Source organism: Canis lupus, chromosome 13, assembly GCF_048164855.1.
Source record: "Canis lupus baileyi chromosome 13, mCanLup2.hap1, whole genome shotgun sequence".
Taxonomy (NCBI): Eukaryota; Metazoa; Chordata; class Mammalia; order Carnivora; family Canidae; genus Canis; species Canis lupus.
The window spans coordinates 39643233-39659414 of NC_132850.1; the positions used below are offsets into that span (position 1 = coordinate 39643233).

A 16182-nucleotide genomic window follows, 5' to 3' on the forward strand; every position below is an offset into this window, starting at 1 on the left:
GTTCTTTGGAGTTTGCATTCATTTTAGACTTGGCCACCTTTCTTTTCTCTTAAACTGAGAAAGAAAAAATATCTACGATTTTAACCACCACTGATAATGTTCGTGCAGATAGCCTTGGCCTGTCTTCTGGTTTGAAACCTTCTCCAAGGTGAGTGGACACCTGTCTGGTGATTGATGTGCCACTTGTCCTTGGACCAGTGTTATGGGGAAGGAACAGTGGTCATGTGTCTGGGGATTCAGCCTAGAGCCTGGCACTGTGGAAACTGACCTAGGGGCTTTGGGAAAAGTCATGTGATGCTTCATGATAATCATAACTGGAAACCAGGAAGACACCGCAAAGAAGGAACTGCAAGAGTTAAAGGGGCATCTGACAGAGGATTAAGAATTTGAAATGGTTTTCAGAGCCAAGCTGCTTTTAAGCGTATTTTAAGAGTTAGCTTTATTTATGACTATATTCTAAAACATAAGAGCAGGCTTTCTAATAAGGATTCTAAGAGGAACTTGTAAACCTGGATTGTGCCTAGATAAGTTCAGTGAAAATATTGACAACAGTTACCAAGAACATTAGAAGCGAGAATTGTATCACTTGAGAGTTAAAGGAAGCTGCACATAGGACCATGTATTTTGTCCTTTGGAAGTTGTGTCCTTATGTGAGAGAGGCTGCCAAGTGAGGGGCGAGAAAATGGTGGTATATATGTCATAAGAGCATAGGTATGTAAATTAATGTGTTTTATTCACCATAAAAATAAAGTTAAAAGGTTGGGATGTAGCCTCCATTGTGTGTACGTAAAAAAAAAAAAAAAGAGAGACAAAAACCTTTCACGCGCTGGAGGCTTCGTCTCTGGTCAGCACTGCAAGGATTAGTACTTCCGTTCATGTATAATCTAGAATGAATGTTAGATAACGACAAAACACTTTCGCTTTCATATTTTGCTTGACTTCTGGAATATAAAGGGATGAAAGGAGATAGTTGGCACCGTTTGCTTCTGGTTAGAAGAACACCAGAACCACCTAGTGGATTTTTCCATTTACTGCACAATCCTTATGCTTCCGAATTGCTAAACTGTCATTGCTGAGATGAGCCCTAAGGTGAAATCAGCGGTTACGGTCTCCTTGCGGCTTATAACAGGAACAGTAACTGTTAATCTTCAGTACAAAAGCTGTCCCCAAAGAGTTGAAGAGATGTCCCTGCCCACCAAACACTCACCAACTAGCACGCTGCTGCATTTAACAGCACTACCGGAGTGAAACCCTTGGCTGCTGAGGTAGAAAGTACACCTGCACCGTTACACTTCCTGTTACAATGGATGAGCAAGATAGCCTGTGGAAATTCGTCTGCATTCATGGCAGAGTCATCCTTTGGACAAACAAGAGCAGAGAAGTCTACAGAGCACAGCCAAGGAGTCACACCGGTGGCTTGACCTTTATATAAATTGGTAGATGCAACAAGCTAGAGTCTGTGATCACTTCTGTTTCTGGGGCAAAGCAGCTCATACGGTTCTGGTGTGCCCTGGCCTTTCTGCATCCCGTGCCCGAGCCCGCTGGGCCTCTGCGTCTTGGTGGTGGGGACATGTTTCATATATTATACTGGGGTTTGGGATGAGAGGTCAGAGAAATAACAAACATTTTGGGAAGAGATACTTTGGCGAAATGCAAAGGGTTACAAAACATCAGATTTTAGAAAATTCTGATGCTGAGTCAAAAGTTAATCAATATAATTTATTATGCATCAAAAGAAAAAAAAAACCCACAACCACCAGGATGTAAGGGGAATGGGAAGGTCAATGCAATTTTAACCTGTGAGTGGGTAGTTTAAGCGTTAAGCAGGTGGTCAGCTCTGGGCTCTGAGGGGGTGCTTTTGAGCCAGGCCCTACATGTGAGGTGCCCGGGGATGGGCTGGGTGCTCTCTCCCAGGGCCCGTGGCTGTGGCCAGCTGCTGTCAGACGACACTGCCAGTGGCCCTTCCAGGCCACTAACACTCCCTGTTCACCTCTCTTCTCCCTTGCAATGTGAGGGACACCAGGTGGCCACTGTCTGAGGACTGAAATTTCAGACTGTGAGGTTTGCAAGAGTGACAGTCCCTTTCTAACGCTGGAGAAGCTAAGGCAGGAACAATTTCAGCACGCAGGGATAAAGCCCAGTCTCTCTTCCTGTTGGGCCAAGCAATGAAACGTTAACACCTGTGTGAGGAGAAGGAGCGAAAAGGAAAAAAAGAAACCGAGCAAGAGAGAAGAGGGTCAGGGATGAAGGAAAACCTGGAAGGGCCGAAGAAGATGAAGCGTATGAATGATCAGGACACCAGCAGCGAGAGGGGGGAGCACAGGCCTGCCGAGAGGCCGGGGAGGGGGGGCTGCCATAGCAAGGGCAGCGTCTCCCCAGACAGGCTGCTGGGCTTCTCCCGGCCCCTGAGGACGATCATGAGATTACTGGCCGGTTTTAATATTTGGAAAAGCCTGTTCCTCCGTATCTTAGCAGTCACTGGGATTTGTGAGTCAGGGAGCCTGTGTGCTTCTCTGTTCCGTGGCCCGCGGCACCGGGCGGAAAGGCTGCTGGTGAGGGCCGCGGGCTGGGAGCACGGGCCTCCTGGGTGGCCTCAGGCCCACGGCCCTCACCTGCCAGCTGCTGACCCCACAAATCCTCCGAGGTCCCTTTGGACTTGCTGCCTCCTAGTCTGGAGGGGGGAAATAAAAAAAGAAAAACAAAACAAAACAAGAAACCTTGAATTCTATTTTCCCAGGCCTCTTGCAGCTGCTAGGGATGGCCACGGCAGGAGCTGGCCAATGAGAGATGAGGCCAGAGTGATTCGCGATACTGGAAAGGTTCCGACTTCCTGCTGAAAGGGCCAAGCGCCAGGGCAGCGCCTTTGTGTCTTCATTTGAACGTGTATGTGATGCGTGTCTACAGGGCAGCGCTGTGTGCTCAGGAGGGAGGGATGGGTAGTTGGGGTGTGGGGGGGTGGGCAGACCTGTCACCTCCGGACCACAGACCTAATACTACGAGCACATCACCTCCCAGCTTATGGGGTACAAGGCGAAAAGTGCCGAGGGGTTTGGATCACTGTATGTTGGGCTTTGTTAGGTGTACCCAGAAGCTGGCCTGAGGGAGCAGCTGTGAGGCGGAGCGCGTACTTCCCTCTCTTGCAACGTCCTCATTTGCAAACAGGAATTACAGCGACATCTCCCCACTCACGATTGTGGTTAAGGAGCCCCTGAAGTGATATATGTCAAGGGCACAAAGTAAGCGCCACTGAAGGGCAACTGTTATCTTTAGCACCATCTCGATGACGGATTCTCAAAAAATCCTGGTCAGAGGCATACACAGGTGGAGGAGAAGGTCAGACCCAAGGGGCTATGACTTGAACCCAAGGAGCAATATGATGACTCGGTTTTTTTCCCCCACTTGAAAAGAATAAGAAAAGGTGCAGGGGAGGGGGCAGATGGGGAAGAGTGAAGGGAAGCCAGGTGGGTGCTGTGGGGGCGAGAGGCGGAGCACCTCCCAGGTGGGTGCTGTGGGGCCGAGAGGCGGAGCACGTCCCAGGTGGGTGCTTGGCGAGTCGGTGCCAAGTATCAAGTGCAAAGCCCACGCGGCAGCATCAGGAGACACTGAATAAACATTTGTTGGCTCCCTGAGTAAATGAATGAACTGTTAGGCTGTTCACCAAAAAAGAAACTGCTGTCTCCTCTTGAAACTAAGGAGAGAGGGGCGACAGAAGGTTTTTCTTCAGTGCCATCTGCACGCCTTTTACAATATTTGCCCGAAACTCCGTGGGTGAAGCCATATCGCTCTCTGATTGCCTGCGCCTCGGCAGGGAGCAGACAAGAACATCCGGCGGGGCGGGGGCGGGGGCAGAGGGGACACATTTCCCACCAAGCAAGTATTCTGTTGTCATATAAAGTCCCCTCCGGCTGCAACAGGTGAGAACACCGGGAGGGGGCCCGCGGGAGGGGAGCACATCTCGCCGCACACGCACGTTCCTTCCACTCTCCTCGGGGAGCCCCCTGCTCAGTAGCCCGGGAACAAATGCCACAGGGTGGTCCTGCCAGGCTGCGCGCCCCTGCCGCGCCCCTGCCCCGCCCCTGCCCCGCGCCGGGGTGGCCTGCACCTGTGAGGGCCTGGCCCTCCTTGCCGCAGCCCCGGGCTGACAGTCTTGTCAGAATCACCCTGGACCAACAGCTCCAGGCACCCACCTTCACCCGGGCCTGCGCTGAGGAGGCTCAGGGCATTTCCGATTCTTCCTAAAAACATGTGCAGAAGGGAACCTGACGCATATAAAAGGCTTAGCCATAGAATTTTAAAGTGGATGCCTCCCCAGGAAGGATGAACTCTGATGGCCACATTTCCGAACACTATTTGCATCACAACCTGACACCGAATGCCTCAAATCTGCCCCCCCCCTTTTTCCCCCTCCCCTAGCCTCTATTTTCGTCTCTCCTCCTCCCTCCAGATTACTTTGGCTGGAGTTTTGTGTGCATTTCTGAATATGGGAAGCAAACAGAAAGCAAGACCCCACTTGAACAGTGAATGGGCTTGCATTCAGTTTCGGGATGTGTGTCTACCCTTGGACTCCGCGAGGGCGAGACTCGTGAAATAAAACTGGAATACCCACGGGGCATTGACACACACGCGTGTGCATGCACACATATGCACACACACCAGACCACTCAGAGTAGACACGAGTCCAAAACCTACAGTGATGAACCCGATTTGCTGATGGCACCCTGCGCAGGGAGCTCACTCGGTACGGGCGGGGGCGGGGGCGGGGGCGCGGGGGGGGCGTTGGCATAGTACCTCTTCGTGGGAATAAAGCTATCTAGCAGGACGAACCTGACGCTGCAGGTCTTCTTCCCGTGGCTGAAGACGGAGAGAGGCCAGCAACTCTTCTAACCTCTCCAGACAAAGCATCATGATTGGGCCTCATAAAACCTGGGTCTTCTAAGTTAGAGCGTCTTATAGCCTTGTAGGTCAGACCCTGCAGCTCGGGTCATATTACAGGTCAGAAATACCTTAAGACAGACTGCATGGGGCTGTGGGGAAGAAGCATAAACCCTCAGAATCATGGCGTTAGCTCCTCAGCTTGTACGACTGTGTCTACTGAAGCCTGGTTGCCCCTACTGTAGCTCACTCCTTCCTGTAGGACCAGCGCTGGGAAATATTAACTGGTTCATTCATTATACAAATATTGGGTGCCTAACTGCTAGCAAAAGGAATACGGCCCCTGCCCACGAGGGATTCACCGTCATCAGAACAATTCAGATTAGATTCCGTATTAGAATAGCAGTAGAGCTCCAGGGCTGGGCATGTACAAGAGGCTTACTCCCCTGTCCTTGCTCCTAGAAGCATTCACCCGGGGCCCAGCTGTCTGTGGGCTGTGCTGGTCCAATGCCACGAGGCAAAGCAGGTTCAATGCTGAGGGTCTGGGTCAATAAGCCACAGACTCATGACCAGAAACAGGCCTCCTCCCTCTCGCTGTGACTCCTGCCATTTGTGGGCTCACTACCAAACTCCATAGTCCAGAGACCCCAGAAATGAGTGGCAGCTAAGAATCTCAATTATGCCTTGAAATCTGCTTGTAGATTTTGATAACCATGACGATAAGGGTGTCAGTTAATAGAAAATACTAAGTTGTGTTCTTATGTGCCAGGTGCTATCCTAAGCACTTCAAAGGTCTTATTTCACTCATTCCTCTGTCATTTAGTATAAACACTACCAATACTCCCCCCCCCCCCGCCATTGTTCCGAGGAAGAAACTGAGGCATTGACTTAAAACCACTCAATTTTAATTGTTCAACTATCAGGCGCATGAAACCCCCTGGGCCACATAAATTCTTAACTATTAAGCTATTCCACTTTTCAATCACTTTGCCAAGAACTATATGAAACAGATAGACTCTGCAATTAAAATCCAGAACATTGGGGTGGTATAATAAGGTATAAAAACAAGTTAGGGGGAAAAAAAAACAAGTTAGGGATTTTCTCTTGCTTTTGCTTCACGGCTTTTGTTTTTCTCCAAGTAAGCCCCGTTCTTTAATACGTAGTCACCTTAGGGATGTGATGTAGGAGCCGTCTACCCACCAGCTGTTTTTAAAGGAAGATGATCAGGAACTGGTTATGAAAGAATCCTATTATTTAATCTGGCACCAAAGTACTTGAGAAATCATAGACTCGGTGAGTTAGAAAATATGTAGGCAGGAGTGGTGTCTCTATGGAAACAGATGCAAAGATTCATCAAATACTCAGCCCATTAGATTTTTCATGGAGACAGCAGCAGATTTTTTTTTATACCTTTCTAGCTTATTTCCTGGGGAGTCTGACCATGATGAGGGAGGGGTGAGCTAGAGGCATGTTCTTCTCTCTATTCACTGTTCCTAATGGCTATGCTGAATCTCCCAGCTCTTCTGGATGACCCCTGCCTCATGACATGTTGGGAAGGCATCTAGCCACCGAAGGTTCTATCCAGTCCAGCTGAATACTCTGACCTCATACCCGGTTCAAGATCTCCCACTGCTCCATCGATGGCTAGACTTGTGACTCAAGGGGCTGCCGTGGGGGTGCTGGCATGGGCCTTCTTCGGTTCTGGGATACTTCCTTCCCCTCTTCCTGTAAGACCCAATTCCTCTCCTTTTGGAGACTGGGACAGAGGATGGGATGGCTTAACATCACATCCCATCCCATCCCAGCTCTTTGCTCCGTTCATTGTTTTTGCTGCTTCTCTGGTTTATACCAGTGACTGTTGAGATACTCTATGGGGCAAACGTGCATCCAGGTGTTAGTGGTGCACGTGAGTGGGTTCTTTGGGGCCCCTCACATGCGAGATGTATCTCTGGCTTAGACATGTTCGGCCCCCTTCAGCTACCTCAGCCTCCCTCAGCTATTACTGTACTGCCTACATTTTCCTGCCTGGTGGGCACCCTACTGGCATGTGGGTTGGGTAGCGGGAGAAGAAGCACTATTAGAGTGGAAAAGCATCTTGCTGCTTCTTAGTGATCCCTGAAGAAAGTATCTAGTAGGTACTCTGTAATGTGAAATACTTAACCCTTTTCTCTAGTTTTGGGCCCTAGGCACCAATTCACAGACAAAAGGAAAATTCTCTTTTATATCCTGTTATAATAAGAAATTTGGTCAAAGCCTTAGGATAAAAAGACATCAAGAGGTTTCTCTCCTCTCCCTCTGTCCCTCTTCCTTTCCCTCTTTTTCTCTTTTATTCATCTCCACCATCCCTTCTCCTACTCCCCTCCTCCCTCTCACCTTCCTCCTTCCTTCCCTGCTTTCCTTCCTCTAAACACCAACAACATAAACTAAAATATGAGGAACAACAACAACAAAAGCCTAGAAAATCAGTATTGTCTTAATGCCAATGACAGAACTTGAACAGAGCAGAGGAATTTGGAATATTAGGAGATAGGAAATTATTTTAGTTTCCCAAGGATTTCAGTAATGTTTCTACTTGCCCCAATCTGGGACTGTATTTTTCAATGCCTGGGAAGCCTCCTACAACCTAGATGATACTGAGGTCAGCCACTAGCGCTTCATCACCCTCTGAGCTCACCCTGCTCATATCTGGATCTGAGCTTTCCAGTTCTGAATGCCTGATTACTGGTCCAAGAAGGTAACTTGAATAGACATGCTGAACTCACATCCTGCTCCTAACAACCTGCTATTGAGATGCTCCAAAAATATAAAAGAAAAAATTTACAGATACTAGGGGATGCTAGAAACATCAGAGAATTTTTTCAAGATTTCAGGCTAGAAAAAATGGTGTGAAGACAGAGCCAGCTTGCTCTACCTTCATCACAGAGGGAGGAGAGACTGCATGGGAAACCCACCAGGGCTCGTGAGCACGGGGTGGCAGGGTTGAAGACAAGAGTTAGCTTCAGGGAAGGTGGTGGTGAAAAATATCTACACCACCTAGGGCTCCTAAGTATTATGCAGAATGTTGGAGCTAGCCTGGATTAGGAAATATTATTCGTTCAGTCATAGTTTACACTGGTCAAGGATGGTGCATTAAGAAACGGTGGAGGACATGATCAAAATTGATGCTAACAGCCATGCCTTACTGAGGAGTTACTGAGCTCACAAGGCTGCCATGAAAGGTGAAGAAAAGAATCTGTTTGGAAACAACTTGTTCAGTTGCCTCAGTTTGCAGTTACCCCTTTGATACAGGCATCTAGATCACTCAGAGGCAAGAGAAAAATTAAAATAAATCTAAATCTTCTCTTTTATTTGGGCCTAAGAGTTTTGAACACAATGACCTCATAGAACCTATTGTAAATACTGGAATCTCTGTTAAGGATGAGCAAATAGAGAGAAATGACTAGATGTATGAAAGAGTCTGCAGTTCAAAAGAGGATCCGGATGGGAAACTGATGCTGAACTTCTGATTGAATGTCCCCCAAACGTCCTTCTTCAGTCAGTGGTCCTTTCCAGACTTGGCATCCTCTGTGCTTCTCCCTTATCCATCGAATCCCCTGTTCTGGAGACGGCAAGCATATTTTCTTTCATATGCAGCTCTCTAGCTCAGTGTCTCCTGTGGTCGGGGATTGAGAAATCCTTTCTCTGGCTCCTAACTCTACAGGACTCTAGATCTCCGTAGGGACGCTAGGCCCACCTCAAAATAAGTGAAGAGACTTGAATGGTGCTGGGGAAACTCTGTCAGAATGACTTCCCTCATGTTATCCTACGATTCGATCACTAGTCCCCTAATTCTAAAAGGATTATATCACTTTTTTGTTTTAAGAGTTGAGTCATCTATGCAAAGGAAATATGGGTTGAATTAGAACCAGAAATCTTTATTAACTACTGCCTCAAGAGCAGTGTGCCATTTCAATTAGAGCAAAGCTCACTGAATAAGGTGCCAGAGGTAACTGCACAAGACACAGTAAGCAAGGGGCCATGAATAGGGGAGGTAACTAAAGAGGGGCAGGAAAACCCCAACAGCATCTTTACCTACTGAAAGCTCACTGGGGTCCTGGTCCATTCTTTGGTGTTCTCAGTTACTCTTGGGAGAGGGAGTGCAGTGAAATGATTAAGAGCATGGACTTTACAGCTAGCCTGCTGGGTTCATAAAAGCTAAAACTTGGCTCTGCCCCATCCTACCTTGGAATGTCAAGGTAGCGAGGTATAATCCCCCATGGCCTGTTTTTTTTTTTCATATGTAAAACAAGGATAATATTGATCCCTACATCATAAAGTCGTTGTAAGGATGAAGTGAGTTGATGCATAAATTTAGAATTAGTACGTGGTATAGGGTAAATGTTAGTCATTATTAGCATTTTTCTATATCACAAAGGTGCTTACAATGTCAGAACTTCTACTCCTAGGAGCCCCCAGGGCAGGAGTGAGGACCACTATATCCTGCTATCCATGTTTTAGACACTGCATGTAAAATATTTCATTTAAGCCTCACATGTTTATGAACTAGATATTGCCCCTACTTTGCAGGTGAGAAAACCGAGTCTCAGAGAAGGTAAAACTCTGGCTCAAGATCATACAGCTAAAACAAAACAAAAAATGATAAAGTTGGTTATGGTATCCCATGCCACAATTTACACAGTTCTCTTTGGAAATAAAGATGTACACAAATGGTTGAGGTAGACAAAAACAACTCTGGCACTAGATTTTTACAGTACATCTTCCTACTCAATGCTCACAGTCACCTCTCTCCCTAATTATAGCATAATGTCTCTGCAGACTGCAGACATTTAGTCCAGAAAGTATATATATACTAAACACTATATGAAACACAACAAAAGGGAGGAAAATAGTCCTATCCATCATGTAAATGTAAAGATAAGTACAAACGTAAACCATATAGTAAAAGAGAAGTATGTTTGGAGCTGAATTTCCAGGCTGGATGCATACAAGGGAGGCAATTTTCCTCTATTACTTAATTGGAAGAAATTCAGTGAGTAGCCAGTAGGCGAGGCTGCTTTATCAAACCACTTTCCATAGCACATGCATTTAGTTTAGAAGAGAAGTGAAAAGCTTAAAAGAGTTTAGAGTTTTAAAACCAACATGATTGGGTTCCAAGATGTTTCTTCACTGTGCCTTTATGCCATGGATGCTAATAATAGTAAATAAATAAAAATTTGGAGGAGAAACAAAGAGCCTGGATAATTTAATTACTGTGGTAGGCAGAATGCTAAGATAGCCTCTGACATCCCCACCCCCGGTATACGCAGCCTGCGCGATCCCCTTCTCCTCGAGGGTGGCAGGTTCCGTGATTATGATGGGATTGTCGCTCTTGATTAGATCGCACGACAAAGATGAACTCTGCAGATGTAATTAAGATCCTTAACCAGGTGACTTTGAGTTCATTTAAAAGGGAGATTATCCTGGGTGGGTCTGACCCAAACAGGTGAATCCTTTAAAGGGACATGAGGCATTAGAGAGATTATTCTACTGGTTGAGAAGAAGATACAGACATTATTAAAACAAGGATAACAATATTATCCTTGTTTTACAAAAAAAAAAAAAAAAAAAAAAAACAGGCCATGGGGGATTATATCTCTCTACCTTGACATTCCAAGGTAGGATGGGGCAGAACTATGTTGTGAACTATCTATGGAGATGATAGGATGGGTCTCTAGCAGCCGAGGGCCTCTGTCCTATCACCATAAGGAACTGAATTCTCCCAACAACCATTTGAGCCTGGGAGAAGACTCAGCCTCAGATGAGATCTCAACCCCAGCTGATGCCTTGTTTGTGGACTATAGGATCCTGAGCAGAGAACCCAGCTAAGTTGTGCCCCAACTCATAGAAGACATGGACCTACAAAAACTGACAAATAGATTTATGTTGTTTTAAGATACTAAATTTGTAGTAACTTGTTAATAATAATAAAAACTAAATAATAATAATACTAAAACAATAGTATTGTTTATAAAATAATAAAAACTAAAACACAAAATATTCAGATCCTGATTTATTAAATAATTATTCAACGGTCCTGAATTATTAAAAATTGGTTGCATAAATGGAAGAATAATTGTATATTTGAGTTGGAAGACCTGGGGTTTTCACATGAAAAATCAAGTGTGACCGAAATAATCTCAGAGTAGCTATTTTGGAGGTATGTTAACTCAAATACTTGCTAGTTGAGGGAGTGCTAAGATTATGGATGTAACAATTGATTGCAGGGTGTCGAAATTTATTTCCTGTAAGCATAGGAAAAGCTAAAACTCTAACTGTAAAAAAAAAGATATTTTTCTTTCTTTTGAAATAATAGATACTTTCATTGTATTATCATAGTCAAAAGATCATATGAGAAATCACAAAGCACTTTCACATACAGATATTTCTGTTATGATGCAACACATATATTTTGAAAAGTCACTGTTTTATAGAAATAAAACAATAAAAACCATAGAACTTCTGGGAAAGCTGTGGTTAGTGATCCATCAAAAAAAATATAAGAACCAGATTAAAAAGGATAGCACAGTTTTACACAATGTCAGATGGTTAAGAAATACAAACATGAACACACACAGAATGCCATGAAGACTACGGTAATTATGACACTTTCCTTTGAAAGAAACCTTGAGTTTGCTTGTGGAGGTAGGGATTGGAAGGGTCACAGATTGTGAGTTTTTGTGAAGTTCTGGAAGAAAGGTGATCTGAAAGCAAAGGGAAAGTTGTGGGTGTGCAAGGGTGTGGCTCATAACACTGGCAAACTGAAGTAGACCGTAAATGTTTAAGTTGTGTGCATGTCTGTTTGTTTGGTGTCTTCCTATGTGGCTGTGTTCAGCTGGCCTCAACTGTGCTCACCTCGTGTTTCTCATGGACTAACTAGTACACAAGCAAACCGCAATTCCTATTATCCTAGTTGTTCTCTGATAATATATTATTTTTGGAAAAACTTGTCTTTGAAACAAATGTTACAGTAGAATTTCATGTGCCTCCTACAATGATAGCATGAAATTGGGAGCTAATCAAGATGAGGAAACTCAACTATAGACCCAAAGCTAGTAAGTCAGATTGAACTGAGGTCTTTGCACTCTGATTCTGTGTTCTTCCCACTTCCACTCCAGGATTGCCCCAGTCTGGCCTAGTTGGAATCTGCACGATATTTTAGTTTCATTATCCCAATTTTTAAGACTTTATATTTGTTAACAACTTGGATGAACCTTATGTTAAGTGAAATAAGACAATCAGAGAAAGACAAATACCAGATGATGTCACTTACACATGGAATTTAAGAAACAAAACAAATGAACAAAGAAAAAAAAAACAGACAAACAAAAACCCAGACTTAAATACAGAGAACAAGTTGGTGATTGCCAGAGAGGAGGTGGATGGTGGATGGGAGAAACAGAAGAAGGGGATCAAGGGTACACTTATTATGATGAGCACTAGGTAATGTATATGAGAATCGCTATATTGTACACCTAAAATTAATATATGTATGTTAATTATACTTTTAAAAAAGACTTCATATTTTCATTTACACGTTTCTCTTAACTTCTAGGAGTATCTAGGAGTTGGTCTAGAAGGTAATATCCTTCCAGCCCTGTGGAGTTCTTCCAAAAGACAAAATTCTATTTTTATTACTGAAAATGTAAATAAAATGGTATATTTCAAGAGATTTTCAATTTTTATTATTTTCCACTGTACAATTACGATGCAATGAAAATTATTTTAAAGTTTTTACTCTAGTCTTTTCTCACATTCATCAAACACACACACACACACACACATACGCACACATTTGTTTGTTTTTTTGTTGCCTTTTTTTTTTTTCAGTAACCTCTGTCCTCCCAGTGTGAGGCTCAAAGTCATGACCCTGAGATCAAGAATCACATGCTCTGCTGACTGAGCCAGCCAGGTGCTCCAATATTCATCCAATATTAATCTCATTTTATTTTTTTGCAATTTGGTTTATTTTTGACTATGCCTATATTAATTATATCATGATCTTCATCAATTTTTAAAAAAGATAATCACCTAGAGGATACGTCTTGCACAAATTCATTTTATAATTTAAAAACTCAATTTACAATGTTGAAATCCAGTTAAATAAAAGGATAGTATCAGTTCTTAAGAGCAAGAGGATTATGCCTGTCAGAAAAAGCTCTATTTTTTTGTTTTTTGTTTTGTTTTTCCCTAGCTGTCTTAACAGATTCTTTAGGGACAACTTTGTTTAGATGCACTCAAAGCAGGCAAGACTTCATTTTCAAATATTTGTGGAGTGAGTGAATGTACAAAAAAACTAAAAAGCACATCCTGGCTCAGGAAAGGTGAGGGGGAAATGATGATTTTCAACTGTCCATAATAGCCATCCTGGGACTTATGGTACGTAAACGAGGAATAACCCTCACCCTAACCCTAACAATACTGCAGGCATCAATCCTGGGTCCGTAGGCATATTTCACTAGAGGATTTTGTCAACTAAATTTTCCTTTCCTAATTCTGAGAAGATACAAAGAATAACTTCTTAATTTATTAATCTGTTTTTCATAAATCTATTAAACACATCTCATGTCCTACAAATCATGCCAGTTGTAAGAGCTTAAGGAAACAGCTTCACACTTGTAGATCTGTGGATATTCAATCTCGGACACTGAATATCTTCTTTAAGGTCACAGGATTATGAAATGTTAAGTAAGTTACTGGGTGAGGAGTTTATATGACTTTACATGATTGAAGGTCTCTGTGCCTTGGTAACCTGTTTTTTAATGAATTTCTCAGGAAGAGTTTTATGAGTGGCCTCAAAGCAATTAAGACTTCATTTTCAGGAAAAGCAACCTTATACTCACTAGAAAACTATAGCTGATATATTACTTTGCTAGGCATTTGATGAAAGATCCTTTGAGAAAATTCTGTATGAGGACACATGATACACCTGATATGGCTGTGATGTTATTTTTCCTTCTCAGTGGAAAAGTTTCTTAAGCAGAGTAGACCAATCATTTGTTGATAGACCTTTCAGGATTTGCTAAAAGTGAATGGAGAGCCTAAGCCTCTCTGTTTAAACACTTGTATCTCAAATAAGTAAAACAAATAAATTATAATTACTTTCACCATTGGTTGACGATACTGCTTCAGAGAACATAATGATAGAATCAGAACATCCTTCCTCTTTGTTGGAACTGGGTCTGCTGCCCTTAGAGACTTGGCGGTAGGGTTGCAGATACTTTCCCTGACCTTTGATCTTGATCATTAATAGAGCAATTCCCACTCAATGCCTGGGAATCATGTACTATTGAAGAGTCTGGCTTTCAGCCGGAAGGTTGAAAGAGGTGAGAGCAATATCTAAATACCATTTGGGTGTGGAATTTAATGGGGTATAAAGGGCCTCAGAACATGCTGACTAGTTTCTTTGTGATGAAAACAATCAAATATGGACTGGCCAAGAAAGGAACAGTTGGTAATACTTGTTGCTGGTTTCCTAAGGAGGTCCAAATTCCTCTTGTCAAATATTTTTATATGAAGAGCAAATTAAAGGTGAGATATCTTCAGTCTGTACAAAGTATAGTAGTGAATACTCTATAGACTTTGAAATGATAATTTTTTAGGTTATGGATCAGACTGAATGAACTCAGTATAGGTTCTCTGTCACTTATATTTGAGAAACATATTTATTGATTAATCTGAGAGTATTTTTATAAGTGGCAACATTGGGCTATATTGTGAAATAAAGTGTTGACAAAACTTGCCTAAATGTAATAATCATAGTGAGGCAAACGTTATGCGTCATCTATCAACTGTGCTATTGTGCTGTTTTGTTATAAGTGATACCAGTGCTGGTTACAAAGCAGCTTAGAATCTGCATTGAGGCTGTAGGCTCTAATTTTCCACTGAGGTTCGGTATTGCTGTGAGCTTTCTGTTCAATGTAGCTTCTCCAAGATGTGATCATCTTTTAAAATATCTGTAAATATATTCACAATTTACGTATCACATCTTTAAAATATAAGGGTGCTTATAATTTAATGTATCCTGTACAGTTAGAAAATAGTAGAGTCACAGATGACTACAAATAAGTCAATTAAGGAAGGGAGAAGAAATGTGTGGGAAATATCAGAAAGGGAGACAGAACATAAAGACTCCTAACTCTGGGAAACGAACTAGGGGTGGTGGAAGGGGAGGAGGGCAGGGGGTGGGGGTGAATGGGTGACGGGCACTGAGGGGGGCACTTGACGGGATGAGCACTGGGTGTTATTCTGTATGTTGGTAAATTGAACACCAATAAAAAATAGATTTATTATTAAAAAAAACTTTAACAATTAGAGTAAAGGGTACAAGTCATTAATAGGCAGCAATATTTGATGGCCAAGTCATTATAGCCATTGCATATTTGGAAGAATCTAATGATAAATTATCAAAGGACTCACGTTAAAGAACTGCATCACGTGAAATCGCTGAGAAAGAGATGCTTGAAACCAACATTATTCTCTATGTAAACATAATAAAAATAAACTATTAAAGAGAATAATAGCTTTGATATTCGCTACAACATCAAGGAACTTAAAACAAAACTACATATTTTCAAAATAGAGACTATATATTTTTCAAGTTGAGGTCTTTCTCCAAGACCTTTATATACATGAACTTAATAAAAAAAGTCTGATTTTTTTCTAACATAAAAGTCATTTTTACAAGTATGATGAGAACTGAGGGAAAAAACTTAAACATTTAAATGACTAATAGTTATACCTGAAATATTTTGCCTAAAACTACTTTGAAGGGTTAATATTCTATTTCCTAAAAATAAATAAAATAAAATAAAATAAAATTCTATTTCCTAAAATAGAACTTGTAGAATTCCAATATTCAAAAAGTGAAATCTGTCATCATGGGTGGTCCCATTGTGAAGGAGCAGAAAAAAAGAACTGAGAAAGAATTCTCAATGAAGAATATTTGGCTGCTGATGTAATCAAATATGCCCGGTATTTACTATGATTTAAAATCCTATAGGGACGTCTGGGTGACTCAGTCAGTTGATTTCAGCTCAGTCATGATCTCACAGCCATGAGATGCAGCACCCAGCCCCAAGCCCAGGGTCAGGCTCAGTGGGGAGTCAACCTGAGATTCTCTCTCCCAGACTCCCTCCACCCCTTCCCCTGCTTGCACATGTGCTCCCTGTTTTTCAAATAAATATAGCTTATTAAAAAAAAAAGACTATAGTCTCTTTTTGAACATTTCTCCATGTTTTCTCTCTTCTTTTCATTGTGGTAAAATATACATAA

General features: G+C 42.7%; 2 protein-coding genes across 18 annotated transcripts in view; both read right to left on the bottom strand.

Annotated features, from left to right (window-relative positions):
- Nucleotides 1–6481, bottom strand: part of LOC140603224 (cytosolic purine 5'-nucleotidase-like) — a 36105-nt gene extending 29624 nt beyond the window's left edge. Inside the window, 5 exon segments of the mRNA XM_072773862.1 lie at nt 1241–1383; nt 2613–2671; nt 4103–4235; nt 4736–4851; nt 6477–6481. Coding sequence (XP_072629963.1) covers nt 1241–1383; nt 2613–2671; nt 4103–4235; nt 4736–4851; nt 6477–6481 — 456 coding nt within the window.
- The window catches only part of ANKS1B (ankyrin repeat and sterile alpha motif domain containing 1B), a 1043873-nt gene that overhangs the window by 229247 nt on the left and 798444 nt on the right, over nt 1–16182 (bottom strand). The gene's annotated exons all lie outside the window — the stretch shown is intronic.